This window comes from Malaclemys terrapin, chromosome 1 (assembly GCF_027887155.1).
Source record: "Malaclemys terrapin pileata isolate rMalTer1 chromosome 1, rMalTer1.hap1, whole genome shotgun sequence".
In the NCBI taxonomy this organism is placed as follows: domain Eukaryota; kingdom Metazoa; phylum Chordata; order Testudines; family Emydidae; genus Malaclemys; species Malaclemys terrapin.
In genome coordinates, this window is record NC_071505.1 from 240,994,860 (window position 1) to 241,021,814 (window position 26,955).

Here is a 26,955-nt window from a genome sequence, read left to right on the forward strand (position 1 = left end):
GGAAACAGTTTAAGCACTGAAATTTACTACGCTATGGAGAATTGCACAGTATAACATGTATTTATTTTATGAAAACAGGTATTTCTACTTGGAGTGATATTTACTAGCCACTTACAATTACAAGAGACATTTAATACTCACTACAGTTCACATCAGCCTCAATTTTTACCTCTGCCAGTGAGCAAACAGCTCTGTAGTGAAAGGCAGAGATCCTGGTGGGATGCTGTTAATAACCTTATTCACAAAAAAACAATGTAAGTGGTGTTCTTATTTATTTATTTTTTTTAACATTTTACTAAATCTAAGTCACTTCCAGCATGAGAATCTTAGTACTACTAATCAGATGACTGTAGACTCTTGTAGCATGTACTTCATTATTTCAACACCTTCAATCTTAGACACTCGAATTTTGATAGTAAACATTTCTGAGAGTTTTGAAAGAGACTTCTATGGTATTTCTATGCTGCAAGTGAAGGTGTCGTTGTACCATGGGTAGGCTATCTTTAAACTAACCAGTAAGGGTAACAATAGTACTGAAAATGTGGTGTCACGGACTCCAGCGCAGGATAGTAACACAAGTAACACTTGGGCAGCTAGCCCAAATACAAGTCCATGCCTCTTCACAATTGTTGTTACGCATGATTAAAGCTAGTACAGTATACCTACCTGTGGTACAATCACAGCTGTAGTTGCAGTGGCAACATACCTTTAGAAATGGATTGGTGTATGTAAAGGGATTCACTCAATGCAGGAGCATCTCCTTGTGGCTGGGCGTGGCATAGCAGCTGACTCCCTGTGTGGTGACCCCTGCCCATTGTCGCTTCAGTGGTCTCTCTTCCCGCAACTTAGCCCTTCAACCAGGTTACATTTTAGTCCATCCCTTCCTGTGTAAGAGTCCGATGACGTTATAGCAGATCTTCCATCTGTCACTGGGCTCTGTTCTTACACCCCTTACCTCAGGAGGTTTCACTTCACCTTCCTCTGTGGCTGGTAGAGGAACCCAGACCCATCCTCTACAGACCCTGTAGCTGGCAACCAAGGTCTACTCCCTCAGACTCCTTCCTGCCTCCCTGGACTGCTTCCTACATCTTTTATTCCCCAGACAGTGCTTGCAGACTCTTTCCCTGAAGCCCTTTTCTGCTGCAAACTTACTGGCTTTATAATTACCACCCAGTCCCGCTCCTATAGGGCTTCATTATCAATTATACCTGGCTTTCTCTTTCTGTCAGGTACTACCAGTATGTTAATTGGCCTCACAGGCCTATCTAAATCCTTCAGGGCCTGTGTGGGGTGCACACCTTGATCAGGATAGTTCTGCAGATATATGGCAAATGGGAGGCAAAAAAGGGATTAAAACCAATAATCTGCATGATAATAATTTATCTGCATTATTGTAATGGATTGACAAGCAAAAGTTTTCCATAAAACAGAGCAGGCTAATTAGGCAATGTGTCCATTACTTTTCAGACCAGGAACAGCAGCAAAATTAAGACTTCTAGTCCAGCATGAAATAAACACTCTCAGAGCACTGGGGAAACATGGACTTCAACCTGCCCTAATTGTTCACTGGGCAAAATGTCTTCATAAAACAGTAAGTTGCCAAAAATATTTTTACCTTTATTATAACTTAAATAATTAACGCTGTAACTTAATCTTTATAACTTACATATTTCTGTTTGGCGTGTTGTGCTAAGAATGATAAAATATTTTACAATTTAGCAATTAGTAGAAATAAACTGAAAATGTAGTAAATATTCACTTGATCATGTTATGCCAAACGAAATAACTTTTTGCATTCCTTTTTCCAATAGTCATTTGGTATCCTTTTAAAATCTCACTTTTTTTTCTAGCTACATGTATTGCATGCGTTATGTAGGCTTGTACAGAGACTGGATGAGACTCACCTGAGGAGTCAGAGGTGCATAAGACAAAACCAGAGCTTTTGAAGACTGTCTGTAGTTGAAGCAAGTTAACAGTTTGAATAATATCTAGTAATAGCTGAAATTCCTTAAAATAAACACTCTTCTATTGTGCTTCCTTCACAGGGCAGTAGTCTAAATTCTTTCTATGACCAAAGGGAATACATTGGACGAAGTGTTTATTATTGGAAAAAAGTTTTGCCTATGCTGGAAATCATCAAAAAGAAGAATAGTGTTCCTGAACCTATTGATCCTTTGTTCAAACACTTCCATAGTGCAGATATTCAGGTACTAACATAACTAGCTGGATTAGATTGAGGGGCTGGAAGCAACCTGAAACCTACTCTGTTGTAGAGCTGTGTAAATAACTGTTGTTGAGGAAGGGAGAGAGGTGATTCACTGGCAGTTCTGAAATCTTGTTTTGTGTCAATCCAAAGCACAATATTTTGTGAACTAAAGTTGGAAGGGACTTCATTTTGGGTCAACCAAAATGTTTTGTTTTGATTTTGGGCACCGTTAACTTTTAAATAAAAGGAAATGAAATTTTGGGCTAGATTCATAAAATCCCAGAGGAAGTAGTACTGGTGGCCACATTTACCTAATAGCCTAATGGTTAGGTACTCACCTGGGATGTGGGAGACCCAGATTTGAATCACCTCCCCAGAGTGGGGATTGGAACCCAGGTGTTCTCCCTCCTGGGCCAGTGCCGTAACCATCAGGCCATAGTGTCATTCTCAGTGTCTCTTTGGTTTAGTGACTATTGATTTATACTAAGTAGAACAGCTACAATAGGGATCTGGGTCTCCCACATCCTGGGTGAGTGCCCTAACCCCTGGGCTGTTGAGTAAAAGGGGTTTTGTGACTCTAGCTTGACACTTACAAAACTATGTATGCAGTGTAGCTGTAGCCAGATTGGTTCCAGGATATTAGAGAGGGTGGGTCAGGTAATATCTTTTATTAGTGAGAGAGACAAGCTTTCTCTGTTGGTGAGAGAGACAAGCTTTCTAGTTCACCCAGAGTTCAAGACCTGTGTAAGCTCAAAAGCTTGTCTCTCACACCAACAGAACTTGGTCTAATAAAAGATATTACCTCCCCCACTTCGAAAACTGTTTTTTGACTGAAACAATTAGTTGAAATAGACACAAATTCACAAAATGTTTCCCTCAACTTGAATCTGCCTTTTTCAGCTAAAAAAATTTTTTTGATTGAAAAACTTGACCCAGCTTTACTCTAATGCTTCAAATGAGTGCAGAGTTCTGATTTCTGGTAGAGTTTTGTACATTTCCATGACTTGGTTACTGCCTTAATTTCTTAGCAGCTTTAATAACCTTGTCATAAATTTTTCCTAATGCCTCGTTTAAGCTTGATCTTCCAATGTCAAGCTGTTGCTCATTGTCTTGTGTACATAAACTGTGCTATTAGAGTAGTACCTTCCTTTCTTTATTTTTGAAAAATTACAAATTTTTATGCCTTTATACTGTGTCCTCTCTTGTGATAAGTAAAATAATTTGATCTTCATGTTGCATGAGTGGGGCCCTACCAAATTCACGGCCATGAAAAATGCGTCACAGACCATGAAATCTGGTCTCTCGTGTGCTTTTATCCTATACTATACAAATTTCACCGAGGAGACCAGTATTTCTTAAATTGGGGTCCCTGACCCAAAAGGGAGTTAAAGGAAGCGGGGGGGGGAGGGTGTCACAAGGTTATTTTAGGGGTATTGCCAGCCTTACTTCTGCACTGCCTTCAGAGCTGGGTGGCCAGAGAGCGGCAGCTGTTGGTTGGGCGCCCAGCTATGAAGGTGGCGTCTCCGCCAGCAGCCTCGCAGAAGTAAGGGTAGCAGTACCGCAACCTCCCTACAATAACCTAGCGAGACCCCCCCCCCTCCCCCAACTCCTCTTTGTGTCAGGACTCCTACAATTACAACACTGTGAAATTTCAAGATTTATATCATTGAAATCATGAGGTTTATGATTTTTAAAATCCTATGACCATGAAATTGACCAAAATGGACCATGAATTTTGTAGGGCCCTATGCATAAGGCATAATCTATTATCTTTGTGACTTTTTTTGTTTTTGTTTGGATTCTAGTTTAATCCATTTTTTTTTACTGAAAAGCCCAGAGCTTACAGCAGTCTAGTTAGTCTTCCAAAGGCTTTGTAAAAATAAATGATTACATCATTGTTCTTATTAGAGACCTTCAGGCCTTAGGGAAAAGTAGTAGATAGATGTACCTTAAGGATTTATGCTGCTGCCCATCACTGTAGTATGAGTACTGAATCCTCACTGTTTGTCATGTTTATAATTTCTCAATACTCTAGATTTTGTTCCATATAACTCTGTTATTAGGCTTTTCCCCTCTTTCTTTCCTTATTTTCTTGTCTTCCATTTCTGTACTGTATTGTGTTGGATGACATAAGGCTCCTGGATACATTGTTGCTTGAATTTATGGCATACAGAGTTCAGCCAACTCTTTGCAAGGAATATTCTTAATTCTCCCCTTTCTAGAGCATGTAAGTAACTTCATGTGAGCTCCCAAGTGTCAGCAATTCAACACTTGGGCCAAATTCTCTGCTAGTAAAACTCAGTGAGATGTGAAGTCAGTTTGCCAGAGGTTAAGCTATTGCCTTAAAACCGTTTAGGGCATCGACTCTCTTACAGTCTGGTATAGAGATGCCATGATATGAGAACCTGAATAGCATCTAGGTGTGGGAGGAAAACCCTTTTGATTCAGTAATCTGTAAAATAGGGATAAAGCCCCCCTCATCACTGGGATGTTGTGAAAATAAATTCTTTAGTGTTTGTGAAGCACTCTCATACTATGGTGGGTATGGAAAAGCCCATGAAGAAATAATTCCATATTAAGTGCAGAGTTTGAGTAGTGTGTCTAGTAAAGAAGGTATAAGGAAAAAACAATGTGGAATAGCTACTCATTCATTGTGCAGTGTTCATCCTGAGCACAGAACAAGACAGGGATTGTGTGGAAAAAATATTGTGGTCATGAAAATAAAGACTGTCCTAATACATATGCTTAAGGGGCGGGGCTGAACTAAGGTTGCAAAGGCATTTCCTAAATTTAGTGCCTGAATTTGCAACCTTAATGTTTTTAATGTAGGGTTGTGTATGTAATTTCCTAGCTTTTAAAAAGGCAAACTGCAAGGTAAATTCTGCTTAGCTCCTGTGGCACTGAACCTCAGCTTGTTCAGAACAGGTGGAATCGTCAAGAACTGTGGCAGCAAAGTCGCAGCAAGTCTCCATTGAGCTTTTTATATTCTTAATACATGCAAACTACTGTTCTTAATGGCTTGTAATTTGGCCAAATTTGGGCTGTTTTTCACCGGTATCTTAAAAAAGCACATCTCTGACACACAGGCCAACAGTCTGCCAAATTTCAAGTTTCTGCTCAAAAGCATGGAGGCAGTAGAAGTGTTGGATTAAAAAGTTGTAAGGAATTTTTTATCATGGGCAAAACAATGTACGTTTCCTAACCTTGTTCTTGGAAATGGCTGGAACATTTGTGTTGAAATTTTCCAAAAAATTCCGCTGGAGGTAGACACGAGCATGTAAAATTTCAGCCTCAACAATTAGTTTGGCAAAATTTATAAGCAACTGAAAACAGGGTCTTATGGTTGCCTGACATTCTCCTTAGTTATTGGTAGTGCTACCAGCTCCCCTTATAACTTTTATCCCCAGATTCATATAGAAACTGAAATTGAGTAGACTCAAATTGCTGTCAGCTGCACAAAGTAAACAAGTCAAACAAGTTTTCTTTCAGTTTCAGTAATCTTAAATGGTAATAGTCCAATGGAAAGCTTAAATGTTTAGATATTTTTAAAGTTGATAACATCTTTTCAAAATGTTACACAGTGGGGACAATTCAATTGGATTTCCATTCTTAACTTTTTTCCAGCTAATTTCATGTGACTCAAACGTGTGTGGGTTGTGGTGGGTTTTTTTTTTTTTTTTTTTTTATATTCCCTGTGCAGCAATAAATGTTTTAGAAATATTATTGTGACTATCAAACTGCTCTCAAAAATACAAAAAGGACACATTGGCATCTGTTGTTTTTTTTTTTTTTTTTAAGTAAGGGGAAATAAACTTCCAGTAGGAATGCTTTTTTAAAGCACTTCCAAGAGCGTGAGGTTAAATGTACTTTGTATCAAGCAGTTGCCTAGAGGATGTAAGCTTTACTTTTAGTTTTTGACAAAACTTCTCTTTGTAGGTTTCTCAGGTTGCAGAATACGAAGAGGAGGCATATATAGCATTTGCTATGTTGGATGCAGTTGATGGAAAAACCGAGGATGCTTTGCTAGCACTTGAAGCTATTAAAAACGTTGTTTCTTATTGGAATCTTGCACTAGTAGGTGTAACTCTTTTATTTTAATTTTTATATTCTTAATACTGTATGGTAAAAATCACTACTTTGTTGGATAGATTTTCCAGAGAAAGGCTGAAGAAATTGAGACCGATGTACTCTCACCACAAGAACAAGAAGAGTGCAAAAGTCACTTGCAGAAGAGCAAAGACTATCTATTAAAGATCATTGATGAAAGTTTTACAGACACTTCAGTAATTGAGAAGGTATGTAATTTGGTTTGCTTTATCGTTCATTACTGATGGAATCCTTTGCGTCAGCAGGAAATCTCATGTTTTAAATTATCCTTTCAAAATTTGATAGGGCATTAACATTTTCTTCGGTGAAGTGTTTTTCTTTACAAACCAAATTCAGTATTTAAGAATGAACTGTGCATTCAAAAGGACTCTGTGTAGTTTGTTCCTAAAATGCAGGTGGCAACAGTTCTTTTCTATTTTGGAAATATTTTGTTATGCGCACTTTTTAAAAAGCTTTATTTAAAACAATTGTGAATCAATACTGTAGTCAAGATTCTGAAATTGAACTAAAATAAAAGGAACTTTTATTTTTGGACAAACATTAGGCCAAGGTTAGAGTGGAGATTAAATATCTGACTGCATTTAACTCTATATCTTTGACTTAATCCTAATCAGTCATTGCTTACAAATACTCAGGTGGGGCTGAGGAATCAGGAAAAGCCACATTTATATACTACTTCTGGTTAGATGACTCTTTCTACAGAAGTTCATGCAGAATTATATCATTTAATATTTTTGTCCTATATATAGTAATGACATACATCCAGAGTGGGCATTGAGTTTTGGAAGAGACAATAAGTCATATGTCATGTAAACAATAGTAGTTGACAATGGCAAAAGTTGTGGGAAACTGACAAGAAAGATTAGCATATTAAAAGCTAGGATGTTCAGGTTTTGCGTTAGTAAAAATATTTGGAATCTATTTGTTCAGATAGAGAAATGGTCATCTTGATACGTGGTATTTTTACATGAAATTCTGTTTTGCTAATAGTGCTTTATTACTCCAGTTGCACTTGAACTCAAAATGAGAGTATATCCCTAAACCTCTTTGTGCACTGTAATTCTCTCCCAGTTACCAGTGTCAATAGAAACTGTTAAGGAGATGCTGGATACAGTAATTCAAGAACTTGGGGATTATGGCGAAGAAGGAAGTCCTGTCTTCAAGAATGGCCTATCCCGAACTGTAGATTCAGAATTTAAACACTCCACTCCATCACCAACAAAATTTTCTTTATCACCAAGTAAAAGCTACAAGGTATATCAAATAACACACAAAATTCTTCTGAAATGTATTGTTTTTAATTAATGTGATAAGAGTCAATCATTGTTCTTTCAGTTCTCTCCCAAAACTCCCCCTCGTTGGGCAGAGGATCAGAAATCTTTACTTCAGATGATCTGTCAGCAAGTAGAAGCCATTAAGGTAAATAAATCCTAATTGAGTTATTGTATCAACAAATATGTAGTGAAGAGTACTTCTAACATTGGATTTGGTACTAAAGTTAACATTAGATTACAAAGCTCAGGCTGTTAAAAATTCAAGTTAAACTTCCAGTGTGTGATGAGATTTCCAGTTATATCAATGGAATTAAAGTGGTTAAATCTCTGTATAATTTGAAGAGTATGGGGACAAGTGTCACTGTATAGAAATTTAATTTCAGAATCTATGAAATTAGTGCATAAGCAGATAAAGGCATCCTTCTGTGGGACCATACACTGAGCATGTGAATTCTGTTGACTTAAGAGAAGACTCTTGTATTTCTAAAACAAGACTTTTCTTCTTGCACCGCTCAAGCCAAAAATGATAAGAGAAAGATGGCTTTTGTTGGATGGTTATAGAGGCAGGACAGAAGCACTATGTAAGGTATTAGTTTCAAATGTACTTAACATTGAATGGGGTAGCTAGTACTGACATCTAAAAATGGGTTTAATTTGTTCAGCCTATTCTGTGCCAGATTGGTTCTTTTACCAGTTTATTTTATCTTGCACATAAGCAGTAAAGTTATGAAAGTCCAAAAGTAAAAACAAGAAATTAATTTTTGTTGTTTGAAATATAGTTAATGGTGATTAAATTATCACTGACCTTTCTCCATATTTTAATAATTTTCCTAACAATCGCACTGCTGCTGACCTGATAGAAAATTCTTATTCATTCCCTATTTCCTATGTTAGCCTTGTAAAATTACACTTGCCAGACAAGCAATTGTTTCTCCCTTTTAAAGGGCCTTTGTTAAAATAGGACACAGTCTTTCAGATTGTCTCGCTGTCTTTTTATTGCCATCTCTAGATATTTATATAATGTTGAATATGGCACTTCGGATGTGTTCAGTTCATTTTTTGCTAGTACTTTTTTTTTATCTTACATAATTGGTTTTGTGTACTGACTCGGTAGTAGACTATATTAATTCATACAAAGAGACCTCTTCAGTATAAATTGCTGTATATGATGAACAAAACCAGCTATAGTAATCTCTTCCTTCAAAACTGAGGCTTGGGTGTCAAGGGTATCTGGATAAAAATCAGAGTTTGTTAAATACCAAAGTAAAACTGAGAATTTTTAAGGCTTTGCATAGATAGTACTTACCTCAAAGTAAACATCTGCTTTAATATGCAACAATACCTGTCTTTAATTTTAATGTAACACTATATAAATACTCTCTCCTGATAGAATGAGATGCATGAAATGAAACTCAATAATTCCAACTCCAACTTGTCATCTCATCGGTGGCCTGCTGAAGGCTATGGCACAGATACAATGTCAGATGGCTATCAGGGAACACAGAACTTTCATGGAGCTCCACTAACCGGTAAACTGGTGTTGAGAGTTTAATAAGTTACTGTATCTTGTTTTCAGAAGACCTTGGTCAGCTTTTAAAATTGCTATAAATTAGGCATTTAAGGTTTAAACAGTGCAAATGAGTTTAAAAATACCTTTCTGTTGAAAAGCATTACCTTTTGAAGATGGTTCTCTTTTGGGTAATGGCAAAATAGAATTACACTCTTTTTTGTGTTCTTTTAGTTGCTACCACTGGCCCATCAGTTTACTACAGTCAATCGCCTGCATATAACTCTCAGTATCTTCTCAGAACAGCTGCAACCAATGTAACGCCAACAAAGGTGAGGAGAGATCTGTTAATTTACTGCTTTGAACTATAGTCTTTAACAATTTTCAGCTTCTATATGTGAAACTGAATCTTCCAATGAAGACTTTTAGGGATAACTTTGTGTGATATTCACACTTATGTGGATTATGCTCAATGCCCAAATGTGGATGACATACTGAGTGAGTTGTCTCAGATTCTGATGGTGCGGGAGGGGAGAGAACCATCAAGAGCAACCTCTTACATTCATATTTGAAGTATACATGCTCACTATAAGTTATCTTCTATTGAGAAAAGCTTTGACAAATCTAAGATCCGTTTCTCTGTAGGATGGGAAGAAGTTTTGGGAGTAGTAGGAAGGAATAGAGAAGAAACAAGCAGTATCTTCTCAAGCAGCTAGGTGTTTCTATAAAAAGGAAATCTTTGTAGCTGTTCTGCTTCACTTAATATTAAGGTCTATACATCTTTAAGATATAAAAACGAAAACATCAACAAACTTTTCAGGGCAGGGATTGTCTTATGTTTGTACAGGCATTATCATAGTACAAATAGAAAATAATAATCTTTCTGTTTTTAGGCTCCTGTCTATGGTATGAACAGGCTTACACCTCAGCAACATATATATGCTTATCAACAGCCAATGCATACACCACCACTGCAGAACACCTCTGCCTGCATATTTTCCCAAGAAATGTATGGTGCTCCTTTGCGTTTTGATTCTCCTGCTACTGGAATTCTGTCTCCACGTGCTGGTGATGAGTATTACAATTACAGTGTTCCACAAGCAAGCACAAATCCACCATTGCCTGAGCCAGGCTATTTCACAAAACCTTCAATTGGTCCTCTGATTCCAAAGTCTGCAGAATCAAAGGTGATAGAATTTGGGAAATCTACCTTTGGGCAGCCTGTACCAGCAGAAGGAACAAAATCCTCTTTCACAACGCCTGCGCAATCAACTCAACCAACCACTTTTAAATTTAACTCTAATTTCAAATCTAATGATGGAGACTTCACATTTTCATCACCTCAGATTGTAGCCCAGCCCCCCAGTGCAGCTTTTAATAGCAGTGAAAGCCTCTTGGGTCTTCTAACATCAGATAAACCTTTGCAAGATGATCGATACATGGGGCAAAAAACAGTTCATGATCATACAACTGGCCAGAGAAATGCTTTCAATTTTGGTAACAAAAATATTTCAGGCATTTCATTTACAGAAAACATGGGACAAAACCAACCTAAAACCTCAGGTTTTGGCAAGGGTGACATGTTCAATTTCCAAGATCCTGGAAAACCAGTGTTTGGAACCCCAAGTTCAGATCTGGCCAATAGAAGTCATGAAACTGATGGAGGAAGCATCCATGGTGCTGATGATGATGACGATGGTCCACACTTTGAGCCTGTAGTGCCACTCCCTGACAAGGTTGAAGTAAAGACAGGCGAGGAAGATGAAGAGGAATTCTTTTGCAACAGAGCAAAGCTGTTCCGTTTTGACACAGAATCTAAAGAATGGAAAGAAAGGGGCATTGGGAATGTGAAAATATTGAGGCATAAAATATCTGGGAAGATTCGGCTCCTTATGAGGCGGGAGCAGATTTTGAAAATCTGTGCAAATCACTATATAAATACAGATATGAAACTGCAACTAAATGCAGGTTCAGAAAAGTCATTTGTATGGCATGCTTTAGATTATGCAGATGAGTTTCCAAAACCTGAGCAGCTTGCCATTAGATTCAAAACACTAGAGGAAGCAATGCTTTTCAAGCATAAGTTTGAAGAGGTGCAGAATATTTTGAGAACCTCAGGATCAAATGTTGGTACATCAGCCATGCAGAGTGTTGGGACTACAAGAGAAATAGCAAATCAGGATAGCAAGGAGCCTTGCAAAACTACTCCTGGAACTCTGAATTTTGGATTTCAATTTAAGAAAGAGGAGATGTGGCAGTGTAATGTCTGCTTAGTGAAAAACAGTTTAACTGCTTCCCATTGTAGTGCTTGCCAGGCTCCCATCCAAAATACAAGCAGTTCTGTAAAGGGACCTGATGGCAAAAGCAATTTTACAGTTACATCAGCTGCATCTACACCAATATCCTTTTCCTTTGGTAGGGAAATCCCATCCACCTGTACTACTAGTGGATTTGGGGAACAGTTTATGTTGAAGAAAGATCAGTGGGCTTGTAATGTGTGTCTGGTTCGAAATGAAGCTACTGATAAGAACTGCTCAGCATGCCAAAGTCCGAATCCAAGAAACAAGGAAATGCATGCTGTACCATTACCTGAAACTTTTGCAGCTTTCAAACCCAACACTGATGACACACAGGAGAAATTTGGATCATTTTTTGCTAAAAAAGGAGGTCACTGGGATTGCAATGTATGCTTAGTAAGAAACGAGCCCACTGCATCTAAATGTGTTGCCTGCCAGAATCCAAATAGAACTAACATGCCAGTATTTGGTCAGCAAGCTTCATTTAAAATTGGCCAAGGAGATGTTCCGAAGGCTACACAAAACGATTTTGGAGCTGCGTTCTCTAAAAAAGAAGGTCAGTGGGATTGCAGTGTGTGCCTAGTCAGAAATGAAGCAAGAGCTGTAAATTGTGTTGCTTGTCAGAATCCCAATTCACCAAGTCAGCCTGATATGTCTGAATCTACTAGTCAAGCATCTCCTACTCCTGGAGTTGGTTCTACCACTGATGCAAGTAAACCCCAGAAAAGTGGATTTGAGGGACTCTTCACTAGAAAGGAAGGGCAGTGGGATTGCAATGTTTGCTTAGTACGAAATGAGCCCACTGCATCTAAATGTGCTGCCTGCCAGAATCCAAATAGAACTAACATGCCAGTATTTGATCAGCAAGCTACATTTAAAATTGGCCAAGGAGACATCCTGAAGGCTACACAAAATGATTTTGGAGCTGCGTTCTCTAAAAAAGAAGGTCAGTGGGATTGCAGTGTGTGCCTAGTCAGAAATGAAGCAAGAGCTGTAAATTGTGTTGCTTGTCAGAATCCCAAGTCACCAAGTCAGCCTAATATGTCTACATCTACTATTCAGGCATCTCCTGCTCCCAGATTTGGTTCTGCCACTGATGCAAGTAAACCCCAGAAAAGTGGATTTGAGGGACTTTTCACTAGAAAGGAAGGGCAATGGGATTGCAGTGTTTGCTTGGTACGAAATGAAGGCTCTTCAGTAACCTGTGCAGCTTGTCAAGCACCAAATCCATGTAATAAGCCTGTTGTTGACGCCCCATCAACTCTTACATTTGGCCTTAAAAGCAAATTATCTGAACCGGCTGTAGGACAACTGGGAACAGGTTTTAAGTGTGACTTTTCTGAAAAAGGTTTTAAATTTGGCCATACAGAACAAGGAAAAGCACCTTCTTCCTTCACCTTTCAGATTCCTTCAGATACTGAAGTTAAATCTGCAAAAGAAGGATTTAGCTTTTCAATGCCTGTTCCTGCGGGTGGATTTAAATTTGGCATACAGGAGCCTAGTAAAAATATCACAAAAAAGGATGAGCCACCCAAAGAAAGTACCAATGGCTTCTTAAACAGTGGTGATGAAAAAGAGAAAAAGGAGAATTCCTCAAAGGGTGTAACTGGTATCCAGTTTCATAACGTCTCTAACAAACAGAACAGTGATTTAGTTTTTGGCCAGAATAGCAGCACTTTCACTTTTGCTGACCTTGCAAAAACTACTTCTGAAGAAGAATTTCAGTTTGGTAAAAAAGATCCAAACTTCAAGGGTTTTTCAGGTGCAGGCGAAAAGTTATTTTCCTCACAGAGTTCTAAAGTGGCTCACAAGGCTAATACTTCTGTTGATCTTGAGAAGGAGGATGATGCATATAAGACAGAGGACAATGATGATATCCATTTTGAACCTGTAGTCCAGATGCCTGAAAAAGTGGAACTAGTGACAGGGGAAGAGGATGAGACAGTGCTCTATTCACAAAGAATAAAACTATTTAGGTTTGATCCAGAAACAAGCCAGTGGAAAGAACGTGGTGTTGGCAACTTGAAAATTCTTAAAAATGAAGTTAATGGGAAACTAAGAATGTTAATGCGACGTGAACAGGTACTGAAAGTATGTGCAAACCATTGGATAACAACTACCATGAACTTGAAATCTCTGTCTGGTTCAGACAAAGCATGGATGTGGTTAGCCAGTGACTTTTCTGATGGAGATGCAAAATTGGAGCAGCTGGCAGCTAAATTCAAGACGACGGAGCAGGCTGAGGAATTCAAACAGAAGTTTGAAGAATGTCAGAGGCTGCTGTTGGATATACCACTGCAGACCCCACATAAACTTGTGGATACTGGTAGAACAGCTCAACTCATACAGAAAGCAGAAGAAATGAAAAGTGGGTTGAAAGATCTCAAAACCTTCTTGACAGATGATAAAACTAAATTGACAGAAGAAGAGAATAAAAACTCAGCTTCAGCCAGTAGTACCTCTGATTTAATTATAAAGCCACATGCTGAAAGCACTGGGCCTACTCTGGAGTGGGATAACTATGATTTACGTGAAGAAGCCTTGGATGATAGTGTAAGTAGCTCTGTGTATGCCTCACCTCTGGCAAGTAGCCCTGTGAGAAAAAACCTATTTAGATTTGGGGAGTCTACAACAGGATTTAATTTTAGTTTCAAATCTGCCTTGAGCCCATCAAAATCTCCTGCCAAACAGAATCAGAGCAGGTTGTCTGTGGGAACAGATGAAGAGTCTGATCTTACTCAAGAAGAAGAAAGAGATGGACAGTACTTTGAACCTGTGGTACCTTTACCTGACCTTGTAGAAGTGGCAAGTGGTGAAGAAAATGAGCAAGTTGTCTTCAGTCATAGAGCTAAACTCTACAGATATGATAAAGATGCCAATCAATGGAAAGAAAGGGGCATTGGGGATATAAAGATCTTGCAGAATTATGACAATAAACAAGTTCGTATCGTAATGAGAAGAGACCAGGTATTAAAACTCTGTGCCAATCATAGAATAACACCAGACATGAACATGCAACAGATGAAAGGAACTGAAAGAGCCTGGGTATGGACTGCATGTGACTTTGCGGATGGGGAAAGAAAAGTAGAGCTCTTAGCTGTGCGATTTAAACTACAAGATGTTGCAGAGTCATTTAAGCAAATTTTTGATGAAGCAAAGCATGCCCAAGAAAAAGACACCTTGATTACACCTCTTTCTTCACGTGCCAGTACACCAAGAGAGTCTCCATGTGGCAGAATTGCTGTAGCTGTACTGGAGGAAACTACCAGGGAGAGAACTGATCTGAACCAGGATGGCGATACCTCTGATGTGACTGTAGACGTTTCAGAGGTGTCGAGCACTTCTGAAACGCCAACAAAAACAGTGGTTTCTCCTCCGAAGTTTGTATTTGGTTCAGAATCGGTCAAGAGCATTTTCAGTAGTGAAAAGTCAAAGCCATTCACATTTGGAAATACTTCAGCTACAGGATCTCTATTCGGTTTCAGCTTTAACTCTCCTTCAAAAAGCAGAAGTGAAGAGGATAGTTCAGTGTCTCAAACCATAATGCAGAGAGAACTAGAGCTTACAGTAACTGAGCCTCAGGAAAGCTACACTGCCAATCAGAAGCCTACAGACAGCAAGGGAGAAAATTACTTGGTTACATCAGCAGCAGGATCCTCAAATTACACATTTAAAACACTAGAAAAAGGTAAGCATTGTCTGAATTGGCAACTATTTATACTAAGTATTTTACTTTGAGAAGATTATTGAAAAATTTGTCATGGAAGGCAGTTAGTGGCTTTTTGTTGCAATTCAATGAAAATACTGTATATTGTGTCCCAGTAATAAGAGTAAACTGTTCTCTTCAGTAGTTGAATGCAAACTTCATGATTCTTGCAAATACCTCTTTAGCTTAAAATCTTATGGTTTTGTCCTTCGCTTACAATTGTTCTCTTTGTGCATGGTGAGGGGGCAAGGGATGTCTGAACTACTGTGATATGTCAGCATAACTCTGCCCATATCTCGGAAATCAGACAAGCTAGTAATTACCTATGCATTCGGGCCAAAATTTTCAAATGTGGTTGCCTAAAGTCTTGGAACTGGAATCCATAAGTTGGACTTGTACCTAAGTAGGTAGTCTTGTCAACACTTCTGAAATTATGGCTTTTATTTTGGTACTTGAGTACAGATACAGGGACCTGTCTTTAGACAATCATGTTTGAAAACTTTGGTTTCCATTTCTTTATGAAGAGGCACAGTGGTTTAGCTGAAACCTGCCATAACATAAGAACTTGAGTGCTGCTGATGTATTTTGATGAGGTGGTATTAGTAGAATGGTGTAAACTAGATTTTTGTCTTACTGCTTTTTCTTATCTGATTCCTACATTTTTCAGCAGCAGAGTGAAATATTTAAGTCAGGGAAATATCTTGCTTGAAGACAATTGTATGGTAGATGAAATTGGACTCCAGTTTCTTGTGAGATCAAACTGCAGCCTACAGCCAGTCACTTCAGAGGTCTGGCTTGAAGAGGCTGCACAAATCCTGATATTGGTCTGTTGTCTTAGCAGACAGAGAATGAATGATGTAACTTTGTGATTTATTTGTATCTTCTGCTGGGAAAACTCTTGAGCTTCACCTTTAAATAGCCACCTACAACTTTACAGTAGAAACTGAATATTTCATTGTATTATATAGCTAGTAATGTTTAACATATTAGGGCCTTATCAAATTCACGGTCCATTTTGGTCAATTTCACAGTCATCAGATTTTAAAAATAATAAATTTCATGATTTCAGCTATTTAAATCTGAAATTTCACAGTGTTCTAATTTTAGGGATCCTGACCCAAACCGGAGTTGTGGGGTAGTTGCAAGATTGTTGAGGGGGGGGGGGGGGGAGCGGGTTTTGCAGTACTGCTACTCTTACTTCTGCGCTACTGCTAGTGGTGGTGCTGCCTTCAGGGCTGGGCAACTGGAGAGCAGTGGCTGCTAGTCAGGAACCCAGCTCTGAAGGCAGATCTCCTGCCAGCAGCAGTGCAGAAATAAGGGTGGCATGGTATGGTATTGCCACCCTTACTTCTGTGCTGCTGCTGGCAGGGCGCTGTCTTCAGAGCTGGGCACCTGGCCAACAGCCACCACTCACTGGCTGCCCAGCTCTGAAGGCAGTGCAGAAGTAAGGGTGGCAATACCGTGACCTCCCCCCCCCCCCCTAAAATAACCTTGTGATTCCCCCTGCAACTCCCTTTTGGGTCAGGACCCCCAATTTGAGAAACGCTGGTCTTCCCTGTGAAATCTGTATAGTATAGGGTAAAAGCACTCAAAAGACCAGATTTCACGGTCCGTGACGCGGTTTTCATGGCCATGAATTTGGTAGGGCCCTACATACTATATGAAGCATATGATTGTATTGGCATTTAAAAAAGGAATGGGGGGGCAGTCAAATCAGTTTTGTTAAATAGAAATACTTTGACTAAATTGCAGTCAAAATTGGACAATGCAGAATTTTGGACTAAAAGTGGATTTCAGAATTATGAAAAGTATGCTGATCTATGTAGTAAAGAATTCTGGTAGGAAAAACTTGATAGCTGGTGCTTGTTTACATCTATTGGATAGATTGATAAACAGGTACAGCAGGCAATGCAAATATTTATTAGCTGATTGTGATCTCTAGATATTGGAGACATACACCTAAGAACATAGATATGTTTATGCCCCTCTAAAAGTCCAAATAAACACTTAAACCCACAATTTATTTTCTAGGATTTAATTTTAGTCTTTTTAAATCTAATCCAATGGCCTTTTGGACCAGCACACCTTCCTTCCAACCTGATAGTAAAGGTATTTACACACTGCACTGAATGTGTGATGAAATCACTTTTTAGCTGGTACTGACAATTGCCCAGTTGTGGCAAAGCAGTTGGCTATATAATGGTATGAAAATTTAAACAAATTTAATATGCATGCTGAAGAGCAGTAGTTAGAATTAGTACTTTGTACCTCTCATAGCAAAAGAATGTCTCCCTGCCCTCTGTTAGTTTAGGTTTTTTTTAATTCACACAACTGGTGGTCTTGGCGTGCTCAACTTTGTAGACTTTTGGTTTTTGTACTGCTTCAGATTTACCATAGGGACTCCAGATCTGCTTGCTATAATCTTCCCTAGGAAGATGAGGAGAAGTATGAGAAATTTCACTGAGTATGCTCAGGATGTTGGAATTCCTTATGAAGAGGGTTTCAGACTGGCTCAGTTCCATTCCCAGTGTCTTAACTCAGGGGTGGGCAAACTTTTTTTGGCCTGAGGGCCACATCAGGGTTCCAAAACTGTATAGAGGGCCGGGTAGGGAAGGCTGTGCCTCCCCAAACCCTAACCCTATCCGCCCCGTCCCACTTCCGGCCCCCCTCGGAACCCCTGACCCATCCAACCCTCCCTGCTCCTTGTCCCCTGACCGCCCCCACCTGGGACTCCCCCCCGCTCCCTGACTGCTATGACCCCTATCCACACCCTTGCCCCCTGACAGCCCCCCTGGAACCCCACCGCCTATCCAACCCCCCCAGCCCCTTTCAGAATGCGGCCCTGCGAACATGGGCGGATGATGCAGGAGGAGCAGGGCAGCCGCGCAGCCAGAGAGAAGCGGCGGATTCCCCTTCAAACCACCGCTTCTCTCTGGCTGGCTGTGCAGCCGCCCGGTGCTCCTCCTGAGTCCTCCGGCCTTGCTCACGCCATCCACCCACCAGCTTCCCTGAGCCTGCAGGTGAGCCTCCCTTCCTGCTCTCCCCTGCCCCTGCACTGCAGCCCCCTCCCACGCTGGCATCCCGTTGCGCTGAGGCTGCGGGGGCGGGGGGGTCAGCAGGGGAGGGGGTGGGGGCAAGCCTCCCCAGCCGGGAGCTCAAGGGCCAGGCAGGACGGTCCCGGGCCGTAGTTTGCCCACCTCTGGTCTAACCAGTAAGAACTGTATATCCTTAAAAATAAGCATCTGTGAAATGGAGGGCAGAAACAGATCTCCTGAACTCTTGAGTTTTTCCAGCTAGTGTCTGAATTGAATCCACCTGTCTGCTACTGGAATTGTTCAAAAGTTCACTCACTACTCCCCTAATTTTTTACTTCTTGCCCTTTTCATAATTAAGTCACATTCTCAGATTGGGGGGCCAGTGCTCTCTACTCACCCAGTGTGTGGCTGCATAAGGAGTTGCTCTGCACCTAATTTCTTTTAAAAATAGGCTTTTGTTGGGTGGCTGACTACTTGCTGAATAAACCAAGTTGGTGAGAACTTTTGGAACCTTTATTTTTTTTTCCTTTAAAATAATAATATAACTATAGATGATAATCTGTATACATTGTCCAAGTTTTTAAAAAAAAAGAAAATACAAAGATACACAGAATGTCTATTACTTGAGTGCTGCAACAGTCCTCAGTACGAAATATATATAACCAGATCTTACAACAAACGCATGGTATAACCTAAATACATGCAGTTCTACCTAGATTAAGAATAACTTGGTCAAATGTTCTCTCCATAAAACAAATACTGCTCATTGTTCAAACAATATTAGTTCCTATAGCATCCAAAAAGTGTTTTCCATCATTATAATCTGAAAAGGTATATTACGTGCTTCCACCAATACTAACTCTTTATTTGTTAAAAGAACAATATTGCTACTTCCAAATTTAATCAGATTCTAAATATAAAACCTTCAGTTAGTCTCATTTGTTTGTGAAATAAAGTAAATATCCTTGATTCTTTCCCCTGGCTAAGGCTAAATTTGTTCTTTATCTTAATCTTCTTCCGTTACAGAGGAAAAAGTGATGAATATATAGTGCAGTTGATATTTTAAAATGTTGAGTACCCATAACTTGATATGATTAGTTTGTAAAAGAGGAAAAACTAAAATAGAAAACACTTTCTGATTTAAGCAACAGAGGGTCCTGTGGCACCTTTGAGACTAACAGAAGTACTGGGAGCATAAGCTTTCGTGGGTAAGAACCTCACTTCTTCAGATGACTTGCATCTGAAGAAGTGAGGTTCTTACCCACGAAAGCTTATGCTCCCAGTACTTCTGTTAGTCTCAAAGGTGCCACAGGACCCTCTGTTGCTTTTTACAGATTCAGACTAACACGGCTACCCCTCTGATACTTTCTGATTTCACATTCACAGGATTAAGTTGCACAAAATATTCTCTGATCTTAAAATGAAGCTTCTACCTCAAAATTTACTTTTGTGATGCTCCATTAAGGTGTATTGTTACATGGAAAACACAAAGAACCCATATATTTTTGGAAGTTTCAAACTGTTCTTAACTTCCACAGCTAGAGACTATACCACTCTACAAGATCTAGTTCAATCTTCTGCATTACAGACCTTGGAAATATGGTGTGAATTTTATTCTTTTTTAAAAATTGATGATACAAAATATCAAAATCCACATTTGACTACAGCTGAGCCTTCGGATGTACTGATGTGATGGGGTGGGGGGAAGATTAATAGAGGACACGTCTAAAATCTGCCTTTCAAATCCAACCCATTAAAAATGTAGTCAAGGATTACTGATGGTGATATTTCTTTTTAGAAACAAGTTAGAAAGTCTAGCTCTTTCCTTCCAGCCTCAGAAAAAGGCAACCCTCTAGAAAAATTTAACTATTAACAGAATATAGTAGTTCTAACCCCCCTGCCAAAATGATCACCCTTAGAGCAAAGCAGGGATATTTGTTAATATAAGCCCTCTGGAAACCAGCCTCTGAGTCTTTCAGTAACGTGTCCTAATGATATCAAAGTAATTAAGTTTTCTTTATAAATAATCTTCAGGTCTACAAAATCTTTAGTATCATTGAACAAAAATCAGTTCACAGCTATCAAACACTAGCAGTCCACACCAGCAGATACTTAGTTCTAACTAGTCTTGACATCAGTAAGTAAAAGAAAAGCAAAATGCTAGGACAGCAATGGAGAGCTGCTTTGGATGAGTAATGCCTCTTTTCTAATGTTATGGAATGAACATTATTGATGGATCATAATTATTTTCCTTGTATCTGCTCAGTCTGCAGAATCTAACTGTGGTTTTGTGGTAGTTAATTAAACATTGGCGTATAAAATTTCTCTCATTTGTTTTATAGCTATGTTGGAAATGTTATAAATAGCTCAGCCATGTCTATTCATATAATTAATGGGAAAATCAGATTTTGGAATGTTAATAGCAAAACATGAAACAAGGACAAATTGACTCTTCTAAAACAACCAAATCTGGCTAGATTTTAGGTCAGTTGTCTGCAATACACCTCTACCTTGATATAACGCGATCCGAATTTGTGTTATAACGTGGTAAAGCAGTGTTCCAGGGGCTGCGCACTCTGGCAGATCAAAGAAAGTTCGATATAACGCGGTTTCACCTATAGCACGGTAAGATTTTTTTGGCTCCCGAGGACAGCGTTCTATCGGGGTAGAGGTGTACCCGTTTTGTAACTTGTCTTTTGAACCATGCATTTTGTGAAGTGGGGATTGGAATACTAATGATGCAATGATGTCAAACAAATATTAGACTCATTCTTGGATGATTTTGGCCACCACCTTGCTTAATCTGAATAGACTTTTCTGTTTAGTACACTACTGTGTACCTTGAACTTATTTCATTACTTGCTTTATTGCATGGAAGTAATGTATGTTTTCTGCATGTTAGATTTAATGATGGTTTACTGGAAGCTTGGTGCTCATGAAAGATGCTGGATTGGCAACATTGGAACTAAAATCCTATAGCTAGCCATTGAATAGGTGCAGCATGGCCAGTAGCAGCATGAACTTTCCCACTCTACCTCAGCTTTGTTCCTGAGGACACACCTCTAAGGCTATATGTACCAAATTCTCTATTCTCTCTTTTGAGAGTTAATCTCAATATAACCCTACAACAAACCATGGTTTTAACCAGATATGACTGATGAGCACTTGTGCTGAAACATCCTGAGGTGAGCTTGCTCAGAGGAAACTTTCATGTCAAGTATGAAACTTGGTGTAGCTCTATTTGAGTAGTTGGAGCATGAACTAAAAAGTAGGATGTTTTTGGTACTTGGATCTCAACAGCTATGGCTTTAAACCCAGCCTGGATGTTTAATTCTTGAACTAATTACTCTTTTTTGGGGGGAGGGGGCGGAATCTTCAAAAGATGTGCTATGCAAACTGTTCTCCTTTTTTAGAACACATAAAGCACATGGAAACTTAACTGTCTAGCAGCAGCTACTCTTTAGATTTCATCTGCACTGCTCTTCGGAAGCTGTGTTAAACTAGTGCTAATAGTATAGTGGAAGTAAAGTAAGATCTGGACAAACAGGATAATTCCTCGGATGCCCAAGTCCCAGTGATGAGCAATGACTGTTGCAGTTCAGGATTGAGGTGTCATCATCTCTGTAGCATCTAAAAGCCTGAAAGGGTATAATTGTGATTGAGAACAAGGGAGTGTTTTTTAATGAGATTTTTGCTGACTGCTTGTTTTGTGGTTTTGGTTTTAAGGTTTAAATAGATTTTTGGAAGTCCAATAAAGCTTGGCTGGCTCAATCTGTTTACTTCTATGAATTTGACATTGTTCTATTTCAATGTACTAGTGGAGCTTTACTTACTAATTCGGTGTTGCTTCAACATACATATCAAGGGGCCAAAAGCCATGGGTGTGGCACATTATACAGACTTAGATGTATTTCCCAATGTGACCCAATTTCTTTTGTGAACAGTAGACCTTAAACTACACAAGCAGGAAAAGAAGAATTGGTGAAAAACGTAATTCTAAAAGTTAAAGGACCAGGAAGAAGCTTCTAAACTTCTTTAAAGATGTTAGATGAAATCCTGGCTCTCAGGTCAACATCAGAACTCCCACTTACTTACTTCAGGCCTGGGTTTTAGCCATTTTTATTTACCTAGGCAAAAGTACACACAAGCTGGGCTTAAACCCTTTCTTACGGAAAGTATTCACTGCCAACAATCTTGATTCAAGTTTGTCTCTGTTGTAGCATGGTAGCAGATTTTCTGATTTTCTGATTCCTAAAGCAATAAAAGTTGCAACAATGAATAGCTAACAGTCAGCTGCCACATTCTCTTAACCAGTGCTTTCTTAGTAAAAGCAGAATGGGCAGGTTTGGTAGTACAAATGTTGGGGAGGGGGTAGAAGTAAAATCAAAGGGATGCCCAGAAAAGATGGGGGTGGACGAAGGTAGATGTGGCAGTCATTGTAGCTGGAGAAAATAGTTAATTAAAATGGGCTGAAAATCAGTACTTATTAAAGTTGTATGCTTAATATGATCCTGTTCTTCCAAACAGAGAAGGGGAATAAGAATAATTTTAACTTGAAATTTGCACGTATTGGTTGCATAGCCCGCCTTATTACTCCATCAAATCTATCGATGGAGTAGCTAACAAGAAGCCTAGTTTTTTAATATAGAAAGTCTAATATGTAAAATATTGAGCTCCTGCTTGAGGTTTTTCAGGAATTAAATCCCATTTGGAGAGACTTTTAATTCATCTGGCAACACTTCCTTGTAGACAAGTTCAAGTTTTTGTCAGTAAATTTAGGTCTCAATCATATAATTGGATCTGTGTGGACGGAATCTGGTGGGGCTCTGAATGTGCCTGTGGGCCACCTGTGCAATTCCGGTTGCAGGATTGTTACTTTAATGTGCTTCTGGCACAAGAGAAAAATCAGTTGGGTAGTTACACTTGCAAAAGTGCAAGAGAATAGTAGATAAAATTTGGCATTCAATTTAGTTCTCAGTCTCTACATTGCATCTTTAAAAGTAAATTTTAATAAAATTATGCTCCATTGCTCTAATTCAGGGGTCGGCAACGTTCGGCACGCGGCTCGCCGGGGTAATCACCCTGGCGGGCCGGGCCAGTTTTATTTACCTGCTGACACGGCAGGTTCGGCCGATCGCGGCCCCCACTGGCCGCGGTTCGCCGTCCCGGGCCAATGGGGGCGGCGAGAAGCGGTGCGGGCGAGCGATGTGCTGGCCGCGGCTTCTCGCCGCCCCCATTGGCCCGGGACGGCGAACCAAAGCCAGTGGGGGCCGCGATCGGCCGAACCTGCCGCGTCAGCAGGTAAATAAAACTGGCCCGGCCTGCCAGGGTGCCAGACATTGCCGACCCCTGCTCTAATTCATAGTACTCATTTTGCCAAAAGTACCTACACTTTACTATTTAAATAACTTTCTGAATTTAAAAATTAAAATGCATGCAGCAGTTGGGTCTAACTTAAGTTGTGTGATGAAAATAAACAGAAGTAAGGACTCTGAAGACTGAAGCATGCTTTATAAAGGCTTGCCAGGTGTCCAGTTTTCGACTGGAACACCCACTCGAAAAGGGACCTTGGTGGCTCTGGTCAGCACTGCTGTTAAGTCCAGTTGGTAACGCAGGCAGGCTCCCTACCCAGCTCTGTGCAGCTCTTGGGAAGCTGCCGGCATGTTCGGCTCCTAGGCCTAGGGGTGGCCATGGGGGCTCGGCGCACTGTCCCCGCAGCTCCCATTGGCCTGGCCACGCCTCCATCTAGGAGTCAGAGGGAGCTTCTGGGGAGCCACCCAAGGTAAGTGCCCTGAGCTCCCTCCTGCACCCCAGCCCCCTCCCGCACCCGAACTCCCTCCCGGAGCCCGCACCCCAACCCTCTGCCCCAACCGTGAGCCCCCTTCCGCACCCAAACTCCCTCCCGGAGCCCGCACCCCAGCCCTGAGCCCCTTTCCGCAACTGAACTCTCTCCTGGAGCCCGCACCCCCTACCACACCTCAACCCCCTGCCCCAGTCTGGAGCCTCCTCCTGCACTCTGAACCCCCCAGCCCAGAGCCTGCACCCCCAGCTGGAGCTTGTGCTCCCTCCCGCACCCCAGCCCAGAGGCCCTTACGTACTCCAAATCCTTCGGTCCCAGCCTGGAGCCCCATCCTGAACTACAAACTCCTCATCCAGGCCCAGAGCCCATACCCCCAGCCCAGAGCCTATACCTCCTCCCACACCTCTGGCCTGGAGCCCCCTCCTGCACCCCAAACCCCTCATCCCTGGCCGAACCCCAGAGCTTACACCCCAGCCTAACCCCTCATCCCCTCCTGCACCCCATCTTCCTTCACCGGCCCAGTGAAAATGAGCTAGTGAGTGAGGGTGGGGGGAGAGCGAGGGAGGGAGGGGGGATGAAGTGAGGGGGGGTGGGACCTTGGAGAATGGGCAGCGGACGGGGCAAGGTTGTTTGGTTTTCTGCTGTTAGAAAGTTGGCAACCCTAGCTTTATGCCTAGTGAAAAGCATGGTGTGACACCTAAGTATTTACTAGTGTGTGTTGATGTTGGAAGGACACATTTCTTTCTTCATACTAAATCCCTTTCTCTTAGTGTTCTGTCATAATTTTAATGCTTAGTTTCTTGTGGCTATGTATATTTGCAGCTTACATGTGTTGTCTAACTTTGTCTTCAGAATGACTTTAGCTGTAGAGGCTATTTTCAGATTTGTTCTCAAGCATCTTCATTTTGATCCTGTTAATCTTTTTGGTTTTGTAACAGTTGAGAGGAAAAAGGAAACCGATGTAGAACTTCCCTCTGATGTACTCATTGTTTATGAGCTAACACCTACCCCTGGACAAAGAGCTCTTGCTGACTCTCTTAAACTACCTTCAACATTCTTCTGCTACAAGAATAAGCCTGGCTATTTAAGTGAAGAGGATGATGGTAAGGGGCTGGAAATTTGTTCATCCACTCTGGGTTAACTGTGGAGCAACAGTAGTATACTTGGGCCCGACTAATAGAAATTTACCTTTTGGGGGTGGGGGCAGGGCAGGTCTCTTGTGCTCTGAGGAAGCATTATCCCTATTCCAGTGTTTCTCACCCTAGGGTCACCGCTTGTGTAGGGAAAGCCCCTGGCAGGCCGGGCCGGTTTGTTTACCTGTCCCGTCCACAGGTCCAGCTGATCACGGCTCCCACTGGCGCGGTTCGCTGCTGCAGGCCAATGGGAGCCGCTGGAAGCGGCGGCCAGTACGTCCCTCGGCCCGCGCTGCTTCCAGCAGCTCCCATTGGCTTGCAGCGGCGAACCACTGTTTGAGAAACACTGCCCTGTTCTGAAGACAGTGCTCCCATCTCTTGTGGCCAGAGATTGTGTAATGAGATCGTCACATTACTGTAGTGTAGCTCAACTCAGCCATACAATTAATCTAACTCTTGGAACGATAAAAGGGGATTCAGTGGAGTATTCTCAGGACCTCATGGGTCTGACACCAGAAGCACCAAGAATGGCCCCTATCTTGCTGAATCTCAATTGGCTGGATAGACTAATGGAACCACAAATTAAATGTCTTCTGCTCTTCTTCTGACCTCCCTATTTGGGAGGCAGTTCTGGGAAAACATGAAATTATGAACACATGCCTTTTGTATCCCAAAACTTTAAAAAAAATGTTATGGAAAAGTAACAGAAGGGGTCCTCCAACATCCTCTTAAAGTAAATGGCTTTTTAAAAATAACTAATTTTCTGAAAATCCGAATGTTAAGATGCTAAATGTTTCAGTACATTTATTAATCTGGTTGCTGTTGAGGACTGTGATTGTCTAACTTAACAAAAGTTTGCCCTGAGAAATACATACTTCATAAAGACTTTGTAGCATATTTATAAATCAACACATTTAAATATCCATTTCCTTTCTGATTCCTTATCCAATTTTGCTAATTAACAGCTGTGTATGTGTAATTTTTTCCTTGTTCATCTCTTAATCCTGCTGTGAAGCTACTTGATATGAAATTATTTTGGGCATCATGAAACATAGACTGAATTTGCCCCAAAATCAGAACTGTCTATATTGAAGGAGGGTTTCAACATTTAACTACATCAACAAATATGTACACAACAAGAAATATTTAGATTAAATTTTTCCTGTTTGGCTGTTCCCTTCCTAAAAATTAGAAGCTAACGTGAATACGCAGCTCATGATTCCCTAACCTGAGTGACTTGCAAGTCTGGATAGGGTAACTAGAATTGATGGTTCCCAGAGGGTAAGTGGTGTGAAATCACTGACTCTTCAATTTTGTATCTTTAAGATGAAGATTATGAAATGGCTGTTAAGAAACTTAATGGAAAGCTATATCCTGATGATCCTAAAGAGCATAAAACATCAAAAGATCCTGTGCAAGGTAACAGAATTTTCAGCTACACCCTCTGATTTGAAAGTGTAACTCTAAACTGCTGCTTAACTTACAACCTCTTAACACTGCTTTTTCATGTCTAAATATTAGAGTAATCAAATCTTAAAAGCTGCCATACCTTGTATTCCATCAGTGTTGCACCTTTGTGGAAGGTGATAGATAGATACAACACGCACTTCACTTCCAAAAATAATTTAAGATACGAAGTCTAGAAGAGCAACCTAAAATTGGGCACAAGTTATAGCAGTTTCTTTAATTATCCTGGTATTGAACTTTTTATGCAAACTATGGTATGTAATTGATATGTATATGTATATTTAGGCAAATTTGTACACAGGAATAACTTATCAGGACCTACATTGTACTTACTAAATTTATGGCAGAATGGAATACACTGACATACTCAAAATTCCATAATGATTGAAACATTAAAGAAGTTATTCTATTTAGAATTGCATA

General features: G+C 40.3%; 1 protein-coding gene across 2 annotated transcripts in view; it reads left to right on the top strand.

Annotated features, from left to right (window-relative positions):
- RGPD4 (RANBP2 like and GRIP domain containing 4) overlaps positions 1–26,955 on the top strand; it is a 64,962-nt gene that overhangs the window by 21,131 nt on the left and 16,876 nt on the right. For both annotated transcript variants that reach the window (XM_054010643.1, XM_054010653.1), the window contains exons 11-22: positions 79–254; positions 1,468–1,591; positions 2,046–2,207; positions 6,143–6,280; positions 6,355–6,501; positions 7,385–7,567; positions 7,649–7,732; positions 8,978–9,116; positions 9,329–9,426; positions 9,988–15,079; positions 24,871–25,035; positions 26,392–26,484. In XM_054010643.1, the coding sequence (XP_053866618.1) occupies positions 79–254; positions 1,468–1,591; positions 2,046–2,207; positions 6,143–6,280; positions 6,355–6,501; positions 7,385–7,567; positions 7,649–7,732; positions 8,978–9,116; positions 9,329–9,426; positions 9,988–15,079; positions 24,871–25,035; positions 26,392–26,484 (6,601 nt within the window). The remainder of the gene's footprint in view (positions 1–78; positions 255–1,467; positions 1,592–2,045; positions 2,208–6,142; positions 6,281–6,354; positions 6,502–7,384; positions 7,568–7,648; positions 7,733–8,977; positions 9,117–9,328; positions 9,427–9,987; positions 15,080–24,870; positions 25,036–26,391; positions 26,485–26,955) is intronic.